The 20727-nt window shown below is 34.8% G+C and overlaps 1 protein-coding gene across 3 annotated transcripts in view; it reads right to left on the bottom strand.

Moving 5' to 3' along the window:
• The window catches only part of NBEA (neurobeachin), an 809664-nt gene that overhangs the window by 594534 nt on the left and 194403 nt on the right, over positions 1-20727 (bottom strand). For all 3 annotated transcript variants that reach the window (XM_069079971.1, XM_069079972.1, XM_069079973.1), the window contains exons 14-18: positions 19955-20034; positions 19236-19298; positions 19045-19142; positions 15235-15327; positions 6223-6331 (exon numbers count right to left, since the gene is read on the bottom strand). In XM_069079971.1, the coding sequence (XP_068936072.1) occupies positions 6223-6331; positions 15235-15327; positions 19045-19142; positions 19236-19298; positions 19955-20034 (443 nt within the window). The remainder of the gene's footprint in view (positions 1-6222; positions 6332-15234; positions 15328-19044; positions 19143-19235; positions 19299-19954; positions 20035-20727) is intronic.

The raw sequence follows: 20727 nt of genomic DNA, 5'->3' as shown, positions 1-20727 counted from the left end.
ATAATGTAAAGAAAAACACTGCAAGACAACCAAATAGATCAATTCCAAGACCAGCTGTGACATCAAAGTACTAAAGGTAAAGAATGCTTCCCTCTTCTGGTCAGAGAAACAAGAGGGGTACTAAGTCATTTATTGTCTGACAAGGTCAAGATGTTGATTTGTTTTACTTAACTGTGTATTTTTTTAAAAATAAGGCAATGTTCCATTGGGTTGGAAGAAATAAAGGGGAAATGTCAGGTAAGATTTTTTTTAAAGAAATAAAAAAATCTAAGCAAAAGCATTATTATGCTTTATTCTGGAGACTATGATGGTAAAGTGGTGTGATGTAAAACACCATTTGCAAAAGTCCACCTGATCCTTCTAATGCCTTGTTAAGGAGGTCCTCCATGAACATGTTGATTACTCTCCATAAACATGTGTGTGTGCACATGAAAATAAACACAAGTGTCAGTAGTTATGTTCTCTTGGTCACCATTTCTGGTAGTAATAATACACAAAAATTTTTCTACAACTTTATATAATGCTCTCCTTTAGATACACTGATCAACCAATCCCTCAACATCCTCATTAATATGTCACCTCCAATATGGACTTGGTTTATTAAGTTGCTTTTCACACATGTTTTCTCTAGTTCCACTTCCATTTTTGCTAGAAGCATATCCAGGACTGTGATGTTAAAAGGTCAAATGTATGCAGCTTTACTATCTTTGATGGTGAAAAATTAAAAAAAAAAATTATGCAGGACTTTTCTATACTTATTCTGTTGTTTTTTTTTAATCAAATCAAGCAATTCATAAACAAGTATTAAATGTCTAATAGGGGTAGTAGTGGGACTCAAAATACAAAAGTGAGACAACCTCTCTTCTCAAGGAGTTTACTTACAGTCTCCTACATATACCATGCACTTGAGAAGGTAGTTCAGGAATTAGCGTGTTTTATATAGGCAATAGGCAACATATTCTAGTAGCTTATTATTGTATTATATCAAATATAATAATGATGATTTATAGCACACTCAACAAAAGGTAAAATGTGTGTGTGTGTGTGTGTGTGTGTATGCGCATGCATGCTCATGAGTGTGTGCTGCAGTGGAAGGGGTGAGATAAAGTATCTAGGGAGAGAGACAACTCATTTGTAAAAGCAGGAAAGTAGAGAACAAGATGCCAGTTCCTTCTACTCCAGTATTGGTCCAAAAACTGAGTGGATTAATTTACGAACCTTGGTCTGGAAAATAATTAGATCCAGTAGGGAAAAGTGGGGCAGTGGCAGTGGAGATGGTAAGATGCCTGCGCTGTTTAAGCCCTGGAGTTTTAATCTCTTTCTAATTAAATATTTCAGTTCTTTGAGATTGATTTTCATTAGTTGGTATTCATGTGAACACTCATTTAAAATTTTTTCTCCCTTCCATAGTTAGGCATCTCCAACAGCCTAACAGACATCTTTAATTGGATGTCTTGTATACCTATTAAACACAAGATGTCCAAAATTGAACTCCTTATCTTTACCTCAAAACCATCCCCACTTCTTAACTTCTCTAGTACTATAGAGAATAGCACCATTTTCTAGTCGCACAGGCTCAAAACCTTTCTCTAAAAACAACATATTCATTCGTCAAGTCCTATCATTTCTACCTTCCAAACATTGCTCTTAATGTCCCCTCTAACACTGTCACCACATTGTCACAAATCCCATCACAGCACGAATTATTTATGGAAATACCTCTACTGTTTGGTCCCTCTGTCACAAATTTCCCCTTACTTACAGCATATCCTACACCCAGCAGTAAAACTGATCTCTCTAAAACAAATATTTAACCATATCACTGCCTTTTGCAAAAAAATCTCCAGGCTTCCTGTTAACTCCAGAATCAAATTAATTATTATTTCACCTTTAAAGCCCCTGGTAACTTGGTTCCTTCCTACCTTTCCAGTCTTTTTACTCCTTACTCCACTCTGTATATTCTGAGATCTATTGACATTGGCCTACTTGCTCTTTCGTAAACATTCTATCTCCAACTCCAAGCCTTTTCACTAACTTTCCCTAGGTCTAAAACACTTTCCTGTCTATTATCTACTTCCTAGTTTCTCTTGGCAGCTTTCAAGTGTCAGCTTAAGTCTCACTTTCCGCATGAAGCATTTTCCAATCCTCCTTAACCCCAGTGTCTTCTCTCTGAGACTACTCAAGTTATCCTCTATATATGTATCTTGTCTGTATATAGTTTTTTGCATTTTATCTCCCCCATTAAGCTTCTTGAAAGGAAGGGCTGGTTAGTTTGTTTTTTGCTTATTTGTCGGTTTTTTTTTTTTTATCTTTTTGTCTTTTTCTGTATCCCCAGTGCTTTAACACAGAGCCTGAAATGGGCAGAAGTTTAATAAAGGCTAGTTTTCATTTGGCATTCACTAAGTTGACTGGCTAGCAGCATATTTACTCTTACACTATCATTCTCCATTAAATTTAACAAATCACTTTGTATTTTTAATCAGTATTGCCCTTAGATATAATCTCTCTCTCTGACAAAGAGATTAGGCATAAACTGATTGGCAGGGGATTGAGTCAGGGGGCTACTTCATTACTCTTTAATATGGCAATTTATTATGGTAAATATATGGGTTAAAATTCTGTATGACACTACCAAAATCAATGGCAATGGCCTCTCTTCCATTCATTCAAACTTTTTTTCTGGCAATAAAAATTTTGTTTAAATAAATTGGCAGTTTAGTTGCATGGAATACTATGATCTTATTTATATTTACTGTGGTTTGATATTCTGCCTTTTGCGCTAAGAAGCTAGTAGTTACATAAGAAGCTAACAAAATATTTTATCAATATTACTGGTAAGCATAGTCTACTTTCTGAGCTATATCAAAAGATCTTGGCACAAAGCAATGGGAAACAAAAAGTCATCAACTGGAAGACAGTTTTATTACTAGACTTAGCATAGGGGCAAGCCTATCCCAATTATCAATGACCCTGATACTTTGGGAAAAGTAAATGCAGGAAGGAGGAGGTAAAATCAAAATAATCAGAAAAAAAGGAAGTATGAGCAAGAAGATTAAAATGTGAGGGGTATGGAAACATTGCCACTACAATGGTGGCTGACCCAGGGCGATGATAATGTAGTTCAAGTGAGAATTACATGCTGGGTTAAATCTGCTTTGCTACATACAAGACTCTTTCATATTCAATTACAAAGTGCTTCATCAGGAAATAAAGTATACCTTAAATAGCTGGAGGAATATTTAGTCTTGATGGCTGGGCCATGCCAATAAAATAAAAAAAACCAATACTACCAAAGCTGATTTACCCTTTTAATACTATACAACAATCAAATTATCACAGGGATACTTCATAGAACCTGACAAAATAACCAAGAAAAAAACAAACCCACAATTACTAGAATGAAAATGGAAAGAAAGATAAAAACAAAATTAAAAGAACAAGCATAGCTCAAAAGAAAAGATATAGGAAGACAGTTCTAAACCATCCCTTTGTGGAGGTAAGAGGCCCACAGGTATTAAACACTGCACATTGCACATATTTGCTGTAGTAATTGGTTATATCTATTTTTTCCTCTTTTGTTTTCCCTTTTTTTGGGTGTTTTATGTGTGCACGCACATGTGCGTGAATGTTAAAAACTACTAGTCTGAACTTTGATAAGACTTGGCTCTTCTCAGCAATGAAACGTTACAAGACAACTCCAAAAGACTCATGATGGAAAGCTATCCACATCCAGAAAAAGAATTACAGAGTCTGAATGCAGATTGAAGCAAACTACTTGCTCTCTCTCTTTTCTGTTTTGTTTTGATTTGTTTCTTCCTTTTTATGGTTCATTCCATTGGTTACAATTCTTCTTTCCAATTTGACTGTTTAATGTGAAGGCATAGTAGAAGGTAAATATGGAACCTATATTGGATTACATGCCATCGAGGGAGGTGGAGGGTAGGGGGTGGAGGAGAGGAACAGAGAAAAAATTTTGAATTCAAAAGCTTGTGGAACTGAATGTTGTAAACTAAAAATAAATAAATTTAAAAGGGGAAGGAAAAAAAAACTACCAGTCTGGAAAGGAGAAAAGGATGTTATGGTGATTAAAAAAAAAATCACAAAACTGATTTAAAAACCACTATTCTACTAATCCTACTGCAGAGGAGAGATACCAGTGGCATCCCATCTACTTCACTTTCCTCTTTCCAGAAATGGTAAAATATATTGTGGGTTAATAATTTTGAAGACACAGCTAGGTGGCTCAGAGCACTGGGCTTGGAGTCTGGGAGACCTGAGTTCAAATGTAGCCTCAGACACTTACTAACTGTATGATGCTGGGCAAGTCACTTAACCTCTACCTTAATCCACTGGAGAAGGAAAAGACAAACCATTCCAGTATCCTTCTAAGAAAACCCCAAAAGGAGTCATGAATAGTCAGAAAACTGAACAACAGTTCCCACTAAATTCACAAACATGCTCAGGTTTCTTTCACTATTAAACAAAAACCTTCCCTTGAACTTGTTATCCATTCAAATTATAAGGCTATCTCTTTCTTTCCCTTTATTGCCAAATGTCTAGAAACAGACTCGCTATGTCACTTCACTAATTATTCATTTCTCAATCTCTTGCAGCCAAACTTCTGTCTTTAGCATTCTACTGGAAAAGCTCTCCCCATAGTCACTAATGGCCTACTTATTCTTAAATCAAATGAACAGTTTTTTCTAACTCTATTCTTTGATGTCTATGTAGCATCTGACATATTATCCATTCTGTTCATTGTCTTCAGTCTGACAATTCTCTTCCTCTCTCGGTTTTTACCCTACCTCCCTGATCACTCTTCCTTTGTTCCACTGCTATCTCCTCATATTGTTCATGTCCCTTTAAAATGGGTATCACCCAAAGTTCAATAATTGGCCTTTATTTATTTTCTCATTATGCTCCCTTCCTTGATGATCAAATGCAGACTCAAAGGTTCAATAATGCATCTGACACTCTATTCTTCATATTCACTCCCAATCTTTCTCTAGAGTTTGAAATCTATATTTTCAACTGCCTCTATCATATTTCCACCTGGATATATTTCAGACTCTACATGTCCCAAACCAAATCTATCTCTTCCTCTCAAACTGTGCCCTATCTGCTAACACACTGCTATTGATGGCAATGCCATTCTCCTAGTCACCCAGTCTCATAAGCTTGGGATCACCTATTCCTACCTATCCATTATTCCTTATACAACTAATCAACTGACAGGTCCTTATGATTCTACATCTGCAATATCTACTGATTCTGTCTCTTCCTCTCAATTTCCCTTGCAACTAAGTTTTTTAAGGTTCTATCTGTAACTTAGACAAATAAAATACTCTATCTCATCCACAAACCACCCTTCACAACACTTCTTAATGTATCACTTTGGACAAGCCATTTCTCTATTCAAAAACCTTTGGCAGTATCTCACTATCTAACTGAATAAAATCCTGATTCTAACACTGAAATCCTCCCCAAATTCATTCCCAACTACACTTCTATACTTACTTCATTCCAAGTCCATTTGTCTATATATTCTAAACAATTGAGACTATTTTCATCTTGCCCTTTCCTGCCTATGTGGCTTTAAATAAGCTACTAGAAATGGCTTCTCCTTGTCTTCATCTATTATGCGTCTTGTTTCATTCAAGGATTGTTCACATGCCAGCGCTTCCACGGAACTATCCCAAATTCCCTCTGAAAAAGATCTTCCTGTCTTCAAACTTGTCACAGCACGTTGGCTTCACTTTTCCTCTGAATCACAGTTATCTCTGTGTCTTTCTCCCATGAGACTTTAAATTTCCTTAAATTTAAGGAAAATACAATCTATACAGGGCCAGAAAACCTGTGACCTCCAGATCACATGTGGCTCTCTAAGTCCTCAAGTGCTGCCTTTTGACTGAATGCAACACCCCCCCCAAAAGGTTATTTGTTCTGTGAAGTTTGGATTCAGTCAAAGATCTGCACTTGAGGACCTAGAGGACCACGTGTGGCCTCAAGGCCACAGGTTCCCTACCCCTGGATATATTCCCCAGCACATACATAGTACAATGAAATGCATATAGCTTATGCTTAATAAATGGTCAATTAATTCGTTGCTGAATCCTATAACAACATGAAATTATACAAAACAAACTTAAAGGCATTTATAAATGTGTTGAGATAAAATCATAAAGATTATTAATATGCTTTTATCTATTATTTTTCTTTTACCTCATAAAGTGTGTTGTATGTAGTAACAGTCACAGTATTTGTATGCAGCATCAATCTCTCTCCAAGAAGAGTAAAAAGACTGTGGGTGTGCATAATTTCAACTTTTCTCCTACAGAAGAAACAGAACCACAACACAAATGATTCTCTGACCATAAAACCATGGAAGAAGGCATCTACAAACAAATGTTTAACTGTCTGAAACATTCATCATATAAAAAGTTCATGTACACAAATTAAAATTTTAAAAGAAAAATGTCACCAAAAGTCTAAACTACTATTTAAGTATTTTTAACGTTAATTAATGGCTATAATGCTCCAGGAATTAGTTTCTAACACAAACTTTATTGCTGTATTAGTTTTTATATCTATCACCTACATTTCCAACTCTTTCTAGAGAGCCAGTATATATAATTAAATATTTTTAAAGAGACATATAGAAATAAGAAGTTCCATAAGAATACTCAACATATAAAAAAGTGTGACATGTGAAGTATTCCACATTTTTGGTACCCCTATTTTACTGTACAGTCCATTCTATGGCAACTCTATCATTGTGGCAGACCAGGTAATCCAGGGTGTGGATGAGTCATAAAGGTTACATTTCCAATGCTTTTTTTTTTTTTACCACCCCCCCCCCCCTTTTTTTAATGGCTGACACTAGTCAGGAGCAGTTTGCTTTCACTTGGGGAAACTTGGGAAGTCCAGTATACCTTCATCATACTCCCCCAGAACTACCTAAATACCTCAAATTACCAGTCTAGTGGACAGAGGCCTAGAAGAGGCTTCCCCTCCTCAGGACATTGAGGTATACTACTATATTAATGACATAAATGTTTCCAGATAAGGTTGGAATTAACTGAGATCCCATATCAGACAATGGCCTATAGCATTCGGAAACTGACCCGAAGAAAGTTCTGCCCACTCAGCTAAATTCTGAGGAAAGCAGTGAGTAGCAAATATCCAGAAGGTCTTGGACATAGTTTGGAATAAAACACTAAAACTAGCTCTTCCATAATCTAAAAAGGAAGCAGAGAGACTTACTCAATGTCACTGGTTCTTGGGAATACATATTCCCCATTTATGTATCCTTATGGCCCTCATTCACCAAGTCATTTGCAAGTCTAACTCTTTCAAAGGGAACCCAGAACAAGATGCAGCACTGAAAGATTTTAAGCAGGCCATACAGTAACAGTTCCATCTAGACCATCCAGAACGTCAGAGATTAAACCCACTGCTTGGTTTTCCATCTCTTATACTATCCTCAGGCAGGCAGCATAGCTAAAAACTGGAATGATCTCCTGAAATAATAATTTTATTACCATGCTCTGTCATGCTCATGTCACCTGACTCTCATTGCTGGGTATGCCATCTCTCAAAAGCAATGTCCTCAACAAATCAATGCTACTCCAGGAAGGGAGAAGTCTTTCCAGTAAAGCTACTTCTTGGTTCTGACCTCCAGGAAGCCTTATCTGATAACAATGTGACCCTCTCAGATCCTTCCTTGTTCCACTCTATGAAAGGAGTTACACAGGGCTACAAGGTTCCTGGTCAATCAGTGGGCTCTATACAAACTGGGAAAACAACTCAAGTCCTTTCAATTGGTAGGTCTCTTTCCCCCTAGGATAGTTCAGAAAACTCCTTCCCATTGAAAGTTAGGGGGAGCCATGGGAGGAATAATTGGATGGTACCCTACTTTCTAATGATATGGGAGAGGCGAAACTTCACACATAATTATAGGGATTGTGAATTTACATGGAAGAAAGGAGATACCATAGCCAACTCAGTAGTAATTCTGAGTGCCTGGATAAAAGTCCAAAGAAGCAGCAAGGGTTAATCAAATTCATTCTTAACTAGTCACAAAATCTGATACTGCATATAGAATCCCTCCAATATCTCTTTTTAAGAAATAAAAAGTTACACTAAATACAAATGAAGAAAATAGAGGTAGAAACGAATCCATCTCTTCCTCCAAGTTCTGAGATATTTGTGCAAACTTTATTTTGGTTGTGAGGGTAATGCTATTGAGTGGCACCAACTTTAAAGAGTTCAACTACAGCATAAATAGCCTTGTTTCTGAATCAGTACAACAATCATTTATTAAGTCTTTAGTATATGTAACGTATCCTACTAAGTGCTCTGAGAGACACAAAGGAACAATACTCACATTTTCCCAACTTTAATATGATTAATCTACAGTATTTTTAAAAAATTTTACTTTACTAAATAGTATTACATAAGCAGTAGCTTCCAGATCCTTAAGACAGATGCAGTAAAAATTTGCAAGTATTACACACAGGAAACAGAGAAAACAATTATTTAACTATTGTTAGCCTGATACCTAAAAAAAAGCTTATACAAAACCTTTTCTATAAAATGATTTTGCCTTTATTCTGTTAGATTTTTCAGGAATTAGAATTAATCTTAATATCAATTAATGTGAATTAATGACGTTTTATTATTTATAAGAGGTATACACCAACACAGGACACAACTCTACTGTGGACTCGGACTGGAGAATCTTGTTGATGCAACAAAGCTATGAAATTAACATGGGAAGAGGATATAAGAGGAACCAGGAGAAACAAAACTGGTGTGCTATGCTTTGTTCTGTTAAGATCTGGAGGTTCTGAGATTGCTTCTTTCTACTGAGGTTTAATATTGTATATCTGACATACCTGTGGTGATTCAACCCAGGTAATCTTCACTATTCTCTAATTACATTATTCAAAGCTGTACATACTTTTCCAGACTCTGAGCTCCACTGGGAAACTGACTGTAGTATTTTAGAGTAAACAAAGTTCTGATGTTGCCCAGCAGTGGCTTCCAGATCCTTAAGACAGATGCAGTGGAAATTTGCAAGTGGCTTCTAGCTCTAGTAGAACATGGGTTACTTATGGAAAATGACTTATTTTTTTCTTTTCTTTCTATCCTCAGCATTCAGCACAATGCCTGGCACACAGTAAGCATATAAATGTGCTTATTGACTGAGTGACTGACTTGTTTCCCTGGGCTAGGCAAGGAAAAAATCTGAGATCAAAAGATTCCACCCTAGCAAAGTCTATAGATATGAGGTGTTCTGACCAAATACTGGTAAATTCTTAAGAATAATAAAATTTCTTGATATCATATAAGTAAACTATTTTTGCTTCTAACTATAATGTAAAGTCTAGGTGATTCTAAAAGGCTAAACCTCAGTAAGAGGCATTTCTAATAAGCAGGGGTTAACCTCAGGGTATTTTTAAAATGTTTTTCCTCTGGGGAAAAGAAACAGGAAGACACAAACCCCTTCTTATATATACTGTACTATTTAATTCAGCAAATATTAAGTACTTATTGTATGCAAAGCACTGTGTAAGGTTCTGGGGGTACAAAGTAAGAAATGAAACAGTCCCTGCCACCAAAAAGCTTATTGTTTTCTGGCGTAATAAACCATCTTCAGAAGTATATCTAGTATTTATACAACGTAATTTCAAGAAGAAAAATGCTAGTAATTGGGTTTGGGGGATGGAATAACAAAGGGTCTCACATAGAGATGTCACCTGAATTGTTTCTGGAAGAAAACTAAAGATTCTAGAAGGTATATGTGAGGAGAGAGGGCATTCAGACATGATTCCACTTGTGAAAATGTATACAATCAGACAGAATGTCCAAAAGGAAACAGCTAGCAAAGTGGTTTTACTGTAATACAGATAAAGGAAAAAAATATCAAGTAAAACTTGAAAAATAGGTGGGAGTCAGATTAGGTTGAAGAGGGCTTTAAATGGTCAAGATGAGAAGGTAGCAAATCCTAGAGGCAAAAAAAGGGAAGCCACTGAAAATTTTTCAATAGGGGGTGACATAGTCAGATGTGTTTCAGGAAAATCAATTATCAAGCTACAGGATAGATATATTAGAAAAGAAAGATTAGAGACAGGGAGGCCAATTAAGATGCCATTATAATGATCCATGTGAGAGTTGAAGAGTGGGTGAACAAGGGTAGAGGTAAAAAGACAATGTAAGGGGAGGCTAGGTGGCATAGTGAATAAAGGCCCTGGAGTCAGACACTTAACACTTACTAGTCATGTGAACTTGGGCAAGTCACTTAACCCCAATTGCCCTGCCCCCTGCAAAAAGCAAAAAAAAAAAAAAAAAAAAAGACAATATAAGAGATATTCTGAAGATAGAATCAATAAGACTTGAAAATTTACTGTATATGGAAGTTGAAGGTGAGGAAATAGTCAAGGATTACTCCAAGGTTGTGAACATAGGGTCTATTAGGATGGTAGGACCACCATAAAAATGGGAAAGTTTACAAAACTGCATTTTGGAGCGATTGAGATTCATTTTTACCATACAGACTTTAAAATCCCATGTACATCAAGGTTATGATGTGCAACAAGTATATGGCAATTCAAGACTGAAATTTAAGAGAGAAAAGGACATACATTCATATATAGAGATAGAGATAGGTAGATATACACACACACATATATATTTTTATGTATGCATAAATAAATACACACACACACAGAGATTATAACTGAATTCATGGGAGAAAATGAGAAAAAATGTAGAAGAGAATGTGTGTCCTGACTGATTCACACTTTGTGATTGGGAAGAGAGGTTGAGAGGTGAAAGAATTTACTGAAGATTTCATGGCCAGTTAGCAGAACCATGATGAACAGACTTTTAGGATAACTGAGCTAGTGTACACAGGGGAAAACGATAAAGCAAGGGTTTGTTTACAACTTTTTTATGGCATAGACCCCTTTGTTTTTAAATGTATAAAATAAAATGTATAGGATTTCAAAAATAAAATCAATTACAGTAAAATATAGCTATCAAGTGTTTTTTTAAAAAAAAAAACAACTTCATAACTTAAGAAGTCCAAAGACTTTTAGGATAACAGGAATAACATATCTTATACTTCTCAACACAGAAAAACAGGTCTGTCGTAGTGTAAAGAACTCTGGTAGGGATAGCTAAAACACTGAATGACAGAGGCAAGCTTAAAAAAGAAATCTTGACACGTCTAGAACATTAGGCCAAATCTAGTAAGATTACATTTAATTAGGAAAAAATATAATTATAGACTTGAGTTCAATTTCCTAAGGAAAAAGAAAGCATAGTTAGAATACAATTTCCCCAAACAAGACCTGTGGATTTTAGTAGACTACGACCTTAAGAGTGGACTGACTATATGTATGATATGGCAGGCTTAGAAGGCTAATGTGATCTGAATCTGTATTAAGAAAAACACTGTGCTCAGGACTAAGTAGACAATAGTTCCATTGCTTTCTGCCATTATAAGACAACATCTGGCATACCTGACATGCTGAGTTCAGGGCTACCTTTTTAAGAAGGTAATAATCAGCTAGAAAGCATCTAGACAAGGGCAATAAAAATTTTGAAAGGCCTAGGGTTCATTATAGATGAGATCTAAGGTACTAGTGATGTTCAACTTGAAAAGATGAAGTCTTTGGGGACATAACAACTGTGTTCAAGCAACTGAAGAACTATCACTTAGAGGACAAATTAGATTTTTCTCTTCTTGATCAAATACAGCAGACCAAGAACATCATTGGCTACTCTTTATGTGCCAATTCTCTGTGTTACTCCCTGGGCTCTCTTGGACTTGGCACATGCAGACATATTTCTCAGGTAGGCTTTGCTCTCAGCTACTATCTACTGGATCAGAAACCTTCAGTTTCAGTCTCCCAGACTATGATTTGTAGAAGAACCTCTCCGTGATAAGCAGAGTAAGACCTCTCTTTAGTCACAACCACTACATAAAGCTAATAAAAGTCAGGCAGAGTATATGGCTAAGAGTAACTCTTTCCTTTTCATGCTCCATTTCTGACTTTCACACCAAAGCAGATAACAATCGAATTTATAGTTAGCTACTCTTGCATAGCCCTAGGTTGCTCTTTGGCTTAACTACAAATAAATTTGAGCTAGGATAAAAGGTAAGTTAAGGTGGCAAGGTCTGTGGTCTCTACCCACTCAGAACACATTCCTATATTTATGATGAAGATTTGTACATAGCAACACCTGACTGATTTTGTGCTATATTTTGGCCAGTCTATGTTATCAAATCTTGACTGAGTCTTCATGGAAGCCAGGAAATCCTTTTTCCTCCTCCCTGTTTCTCTATTTTTCATAAAGCTGTTTTTAATTGCATACTATATCTTTTTAAATTTTATTCTTTCTTCTAGCTTTGTATTAATTAGGACCAATACTTGCTATGTTCAAAGTATTAGATCTTTAACAAGAGGGTAGTATCCACAGGACAGAGAAAGTAAAGTCTAGACACAAGGAAAACATTCAGGAGACTACTGCAATCATCTGAGTGTGAGAGGTGATGAGGGCCAGGACTACAGGGGTAGTCATATAAATACAGAAAGGTGGGGGGGAGGGGAGCAGATGGATATGGGAATGAATGAAGGAATAGATAAAGAATTTATTAAGCACTTATTATGTGCACAAAACTGTGTTAAGAACTGGAGATACAAACAGAAAAACAGACAATCCCTACTCCCAAGGAATTCATTGAAATAGAAGAGACAACTTATATGGAAGGCTTCAGATACAAGTCATGTAGAAATATTTCATGGTCCCTACTGTGCAGCGACAAAGCAGATTGGTAATGACTCTTCTTTAATATCATTTCCAATGATAAAAAATCTTATCAATGTCTGATGTTTAACTATTTACAGTGCCAAGGACTCTGGTGGAAAGAACTTTCTTTTCTTGATCTTCAGTAGATTACAAAAGGACCCTGTATAGATTTATATTAATTGGAGTACCTTATGATTTCAGCTACCCAACAAGCCATTAACATACAGAAACATGCATCATAAGAAATAAGAAATATCACTCATGCCTTCTGCACATTAGCAACTTGTCACTCGAGCATCAATGCTCACTTATATCACTGAGTGCTATGAACAGTCACATTTTCCATTTATCCTGAATGAAAGATGGAATGGTCTAAGTACAAATGCAACATATTATAAACAATTTCTTACAAAAAAGGTTACAAATTGAAACCAAAGCATTTTATAGAATTTACTACAAAAAACTATAAAATCACCTTCACTTAAAACACTTTTGCCCTATATCCTGCAAACCAATTCAATATCTTTGGGCATAATAGTAATTCTCTTAGTATGGATGGCACATAGGTTAGTATCTTCAAGGAGAAACACCAAATGTGTTTCACTAGTCTCTTGAATGGCACTCACTCCCAGCAGCAATCTGAAACCCCCAAGTATGTTCTGAAGTCCTGAAAAATCTCCTTTGTCAACCACTGAAAAGGAAGATGCCTGATCAAAACCTCTGTTGACCTCCTATAAAGGCAACTTTCACAAAGGGCCACAATCCCAGGCTGGTAATGATTTGGCTACTCTGCCCTGACAGCAGAGGGGGTTCTTCTCCTGACAGCCTTTTGTTGGTACTGGGCTTTCCCACCACTGGATATATGAGTAGTCTACTTTGTCTTTTCTTAGCAAACTAACATTTGATATTTCCTTCGCTAAACTGACTGCTGACTCTGCTTCGTGTCTACTCCTCTGCCTTGCTCACATAACTAAAGTTGGGAAATGTTCCTGTTCTGTTCAATGACCAAATTTTTCTTCATTCTTCAATGCAGCTTCTAACATGATTAATAAACCCTTCTTTCTGGATAGTCTTTCAAGTCCTCTGCCTGCAGCCATTATCCTCATAAGCAATCCCCTATGGAGATACAGCCTCACAATTGCTCCCACATGGTGCTATATCTATTGAGAGACTGGAATAATGCATGAGTGTTTTGAGGAGCAAAATAAGAGAGAAGAGGGTAAAAGGGATTGCCTCTATATTCTCAATAAAAAAGGAAAAGATGTCCTTTTGTTGAAATGGAGGAGAAAGGTGGCAAAGGATTTTGAAGAGGGAAGGTTTAGAATAACCTCTGGAATGGAAAGTTGAAAGGACAGCAGAATAAAATAAGTTAGAGTGACTGGCTAAAACCAGGTAAGTTAAACCCAGTAATTTAGGGTTTAGTAGGACCCAATGAAAGTTTTAAAGTAGAAGAATAACATCAGAAGGTTTTTTTTCATCAGAAAAATTATCTAGGCAATGTTTTAATGGATTAAAAAACTTCTGGCTTGGTCTTAGGAAAAGCAGTTATCAAGTTATAACTAAAATCTAGGTGAAAATAAAGGAAGACTCTTATAGAACAGTAGGAATTAAAAGGAAAGGGCAAAAGTGAGATACTGTAGACATAGAACTGACAAGACTTTGCAACTGATGGGATGTGACAAACAAGAAAAAGTCTGAGCATATAAACTGAAGTGAAAGATTTAAGGAGAATGATTATTCCAGTTTTGTATATATTAAATTTGAAGGATCAACTAATTACTCAGGTAGCTGAGTTCAACAGCAAATGAAAATAAAATGGAGTTTGGGAGAAAAGTTGAGTGAAGAAACACAGACTTGACAATCATCTTGATAGAGGTGATTATCAACGTCATGATTAACAGATAAGACTACCACAGAAGAGAGTATGGAGAGGGAAGAGAAGATCCAAGAACAGAACCTTGGGGGAATAAGGCACAGAAAGAGGAAAAGAAATAGTGACAAAGGAATGGTCAAGAACATACTAGGAGAAGGATGCAGGGAGAATGGAGCAGATGGTCAAGACAGTAAAGGGAAATAAAGGTATTAAGAAGGAGTTATTACTCTATCAAGTGCCACAGAGAGATGGAAAGATATTTCAATAGAATGGTAAATGTTTTATCATTAAAAATAAAAAATGAGATTTTTTTAAAGCATATTTTAAACACCAATGACCCTTAAAATTAGAACCTTAATCAGCACGAATTAATTTCAAAATCATTACAATTACTTTCACTTCACACAAAGCAGTTACTAATGTTCTTTTTGTTGTACTACTTGCACTCATTTTTAAACTGATTTTGACATTAAAAAAGGAAAACAAAGAACTATTCCTACTTGATATTCCTATAATTCGTTTGTTTGTTTTCATTAACTTACTTGTGACCCAAGTGCTTGAGAAAGTATCCCAATACCTTCAGAGCCTGAACCCAAATACTTTCACTTTTAGAAGCCAATAATTTGTAGATCACTCTAAGAAGAAACAAAACATTTATATCAATTATTTGCTAATAACAAAAACATTTCCTTAGTATCTGCTTCATAAGGAAATAAAATTAAAATATGAAGTATTCTTTTTCGATAACAATTCATGCAAATTATGACAACAGGTATTTACATTAGCTTGTCTTAAATAGTTTTAATTTCTTATCCTAAATGAATGTAAACACTAAGAGCATTTCAAAATGAAACTAAGAATCTCAATTTCATGCCATTTGTTTTCGTTAAGTATATAATAAAGTTCACATGTTACTTTCCAAACTACCCTGCTATCTTTGCTGACTTCTGAACTTCTTTTCTGGGTATTTTTTTTTTAATGTTTCAACAATTCTCTTTTCCTGACATCACAACTGCTAACTCCTCTCCCCACTACTGTACCCCAAGTTAAAAACAGAAAGGTAAAAAAAAAATCCAACATCATACATGTATAGTAAAGCACAACAAAGTCATACAATGACCACATCTAAAATTTTTCTTTTTTTAAACTATGGGCTCCTCATCTCTCTTTCAGTAACAGAAAAGATAGTTTCTCTGGAAACCTAAATGATCACTTCTTTGATCAGTTAAATCATGCAAAGTTGTTTTCATTATAATGATGTCTTTGCATAAATTGTCCTCCTATTTTTACTCATTCCAATATGCTGCAGTACATACCATTAGGACTCTCAGAAACCATCTCTTTCATAATTTCTTACAGTACAAAAATATTTTATTACATTCATAAACAATTTTTGTTCACTCACATCTTAACTGAATGATACTCTCTTAGATAATAATTTTTTTTCCTTTTTTTTAATTCCCTATTTGAGATGAGAAATTTTGTTCTGTTTGAGACTATTTCCCATCTAGTATTATCCTCCCTGTTATCTACTTCCCCACCCCTGCCCTTTGGGAACAAGATGGGTTTTTTTGCTTATGAATATTCCCTCCCCTGTATTAACCTGTTTCTTAACCTACACTCCATCCTCAATTGATTTTTATGTATTTCTACTCCAAAATATGTGTTTTCATTACTCCTTTATTCAGTTCAGATAAGAATAAAGTACATCTGATATCCATCCTCCCCACACCTTTCTTCCATATTTTAAGTCTCCTTATGTAGCCCAATTATGAGACATAGCAAATTACATCCCCTTCTTCTCCCTTTCAACAAACCTCATAATGCATTATTCTGAAACTTATTACACTTTATATAATTAGTTACCCCCTCTGTTAGAGAATAAGCTCCTTGATGACAGAGACACTTTCATCTAAATGGTTTACCTTATCTAATGTCTAGCACAATATTTTATACAAACCAGGTATTAAAATGTTTCATTGTTTGTCAATTTAGAGATTTCATAGATGCTTTACTCAATCCCTACTTTTTTCTAAATTCCGTGTTGGTGTGAATTGTATCATTTCAAAGTCTGAAGAGATGTAAAAGGTCACCAGAGTCCCACTCATATCTAAACAAGCAACAAGCATTTATTAAGTGCCTAGTATGTAGCTATTCTCAGTAATACGGTGATCTAAGACAATTCCAAAGAACTCAGGACGAAAAAAATGCTATTTACTTACAGAAAAAGAACTGATAATGTCTAAATGCAGATTGAAGAAAAAAAAATTTTTAACTGGGGCAGCTAGGTGGAGCAGTGAATACAGCACTGGCCCTGGAGTCAGGAGGACCTGAGTTCAAATCTGACCTCAGACACTTGACACAAAAACTAGTTGTGTGACCTTGGGCAAGTCACATAACCCCAATTGCCCTCCAAACAGCAAAAAATGAATGAATTAATGAATAAATAAATAAGTGAATGAGTGGATAAATAAATAAAGATATATGGAGCCATACGGGGTGGCTAGGTGGCGCAGTGAATAGATCACCGGCCCTGGAGTCAGGAGGACCTGAATTCAAATTCAGCCTCAGATACTTAACACAAAACAATAGCCATGTGACTTTGGGCAAGTCACTTAACCCCAATTGCCCTCCAAAAAGCAAAATAAATAAACACATAAATGGAATTTTTTTTAGCTTAACTATTTTTCTTGGGAGTTTTTTTTTGTCTGTTTTCTTTCACATGAATAATATGGAAATACATTTTGCGTGACAGCACATGTATAACATATCAAATTTCTTGCCTTCACAATGAGGGAAGAGTGTAAGAAGGAAGGAAAAGAATTTGGATTTCAGAATTTTTTTATATTTAAAAAATTTTTACATGTAATTAAAAAAAATAAAACTTATGAAAATAAATATTAAAAAATTAAGTGTCTAGTATGTGCTAGGTATAGGTAGTGATGAATGTTGAGACTACAAAGGAAGTACAAAACACTCCATGCCTGCAAACTGGTATGTGGGAGATGATATGTATATAAATAGGTACATATACAGAGTAGATGAAAGGTAACTTTATCAGGGAATACTATAGCAGCTAGAGGAACTATGAAATGCCTCCCACAAAATAAAGTATCTGAACTCAAACTTAATTTTTTAAAATCTTTTTTTTTGAGAAGTTTAAATGTTTTCTCTCTCCTACTTCCAAAGTCTGAAAAAGAAAACAAGAAAAGCTTTTAACAAATATGAATAGTGAAGCAAAATAAATTCCTATGCTGCCCATCTTTAAAAATATATGTCTCATTCTGCATCCTGAAGTTATCACCTCGCTTTTAGGAGGTAGGAAGTACACATCCTCATCAGTGCTCATGGAATTCTAGTTATACATTATTCAGTTTTTAAATCTTTCAAAGTAGTTTATAGTTACCACGTTCTTATTATATAAACTATTTCCCTGCTTCTGCTCATTTCATATACATTAATTCATACAAATATTCCCAGGTTTCTCTGAAATGTTCCCTCCATTTCATCATTTCTTTTGTCACAATATTATTCTATTACATGCATATATAAACACAACTTGTTTAGCCATTCCCCAGTTGATGGGGAACTCATTAGTTTCCAGGTCTTTGTTACAAAAAGAGTTACAAAAAATTTTCTTGTAAAAATAGGTCCTTTTTTCCTTATTTGATCTCTTTGAGGCACAGACCTAGTAATGGCATTGCTGGATCTAAGGGTATTCAGTTTAGTAACTTTGGGGGCATAATTCTAAAGATTTTTCCAGAATATCTGGTCTACTTCACACATCTATAAGCAGCATTTTTTAATTGAGTCTTGAAGTAAACCAGGAAAACTATGGCACAGGTGAAGAAGCAGATCATTCTAGGCATGAGGGACAGTTATTACAAAGGTCTGAAGAAATAAACACAAGACAGGGATTACCTAAGCCAAGAATGGAAGTTCTACATTAGGAAGATTCATATATTCTCTGAGAAGTGGTACACTTTTCAATATGAATATCACAGGAAGGCTTTACTTTACCATTATCTCTCCTTTAGAAATTATCATTACAATGCCTTTATTCATATTGCTTCATCTTTAAATCTGTTCTCTGACTTACCTCTTCCTTATCATATCAAATTCAATGAATGCTTTTATTTTCCCAAAATCCCACTTATTTTCAAATACTCATTTTATTATCTCATTAATAAACAGTTTTTGTCTGTTTAAATTCTTTTATATCAATTAAAAGATCTTCCTAAAACTTATTATTTGACTTGCCTCATCTGCAAGAGTGAGTCACCCAGAAAAATATTTTTCTGTGTAGCTCTGCAAAGACTCAAAGTTGATGCCTAACAATAATATTATCTTACCGTATCCCATTTCTTTGATCAAAGGCAGGTATCATTGAGGCTGGGTGTTCTGACATCAGAGCCACTAATAATTGCAATACATCATGTATGTTTTCATCCTACAAGGAAGGATCAGCAATAATTTATATGTTAAATTTAATTATACTACAAATTGTTAAATAAAGAATTCAAAGAAGACTCATAAAACTTACCTCATGCATTGTTAATAAATAATTTAATATACTCTGAAGTTCATCTTCTTTGACCCCTCGATCCTAATGGAAAGGTTAAATAAAAGGTTTTGGTTAAATAAAATGCAAAATGTTTACCTGTTAATAAAGAAAAGTACAGAATGACTGCTTTTTAAAAGAAAACAAATTATAGTCAAATGGCGATCATGTCACAGACATTAAAACTGTTTTATATTTCACAGAATAAAAAAAGCTCCAAAGTCATAAACTTTAATTGTAGCTAAATTTAAGTAAATCAACGACCAAAGTATTACATTTAAATGGAAAATAAACATCACTAAAAGGTGGATGACGATCACTATCAAATGTCCATTTACTTCCAGGCAATTTATGATTACATTCTACTTACATCTTTCTATTTATTAAATGTCAATTAATTTCTACTACACTATAATGCATATGTTTAAATGCTACTCTTACATAGATAACTCTTTTTTCTATTCAACATATTTACTCACTGGGAGAATGATTTTCTTAAAGAAAATATGAGAAATAATAAAAAGCCAATACACCATTTGTTATTCTGATAAAATTAAAAAAAAAATTTCTGCTAGGTCATTTGTTATCATCATGATAGGGATTTGTAATTTTCTTAGACAATAAGACTTAAAAGCTATAATATATTTCAAAAGAAAAAAAACAAACCAAAAAAGCCCCAATGAATTAACAAATAAGTTTACCTTTAATATAAGCTGCTTCAAAAAAAGCAGCATAAATGCCCGTAATGATATAATTTCTTTTTGTGAGGGTCGGGGGCCATCTAGAATAAAATACAAACAATGCTATTATAAATTATCTTTATGCAATCATTTTAAAGACTATCAGATTTTTCTGTGCTTCCTATAAAGTATACTACATCATATGAATAAGGGCTTTCTTAAGAAAATTTTAACTCTGGTGATATTTTCCTGTCAAAAACTGAAAACATAATTATGTGTGCACCAAAAAATGCTCGGTGAGTGTATGAAAACAGGTTTAAATTTTTACTTTCTGGGTTTAGAAATTCCCCCAAATCTGCTTTATCATCTGAGATGCACAGCCAATCTGGAAGAACAAGATATAAGAGTACAACCATTGTATTTCAATCCACAAAATAGTTCAAAACCAAATCAGTTTAGAAAATGCTACGGGATGCTTTTACAATAATTCAATCAAATCAAATTTTTTAGCTTTTCATGTTTTATTAATCTGAAATTATTAATGGCTAGTGCTCCTCAAATTATGCACACATCTGAGGAGGGAGAACAAAGGAAATAAATTCTAATTTAAAAATTACTTTCAGTTTCCAATGATTCTCAATGGAACAATTTAATTAAAGTGATATGATAGGCTTATTTACTTCTAAACTCCCAGAAATCTAAAGGAACTTAGTGGTCATTAATCTAACCTTTACTCAAAATGGAATTCCCTATAAAATATGCCAGTTCATCTTGGCTCTACATAAATGTTCCCA

This window comes from Petaurus breviceps, unplaced genomic scaffold (assembly GCF_028583685.1).
Source record: "Petaurus breviceps papuanus isolate PSGF00001 unplaced genomic scaffold, PetGlider_PUasm1.0 91133, whole genome shotgun sequence".
NCBI classification, from domain to species: Eukaryota; Metazoa; Chordata; class Mammalia; order Diprotodontia; family Petauridae; genus Petaurus; species Petaurus breviceps.
The sequence above is the reverse complement of the archived record's forward strand: the minus strand, read 5'-3'. Positions and strand labels throughout refer to the sequence as shown.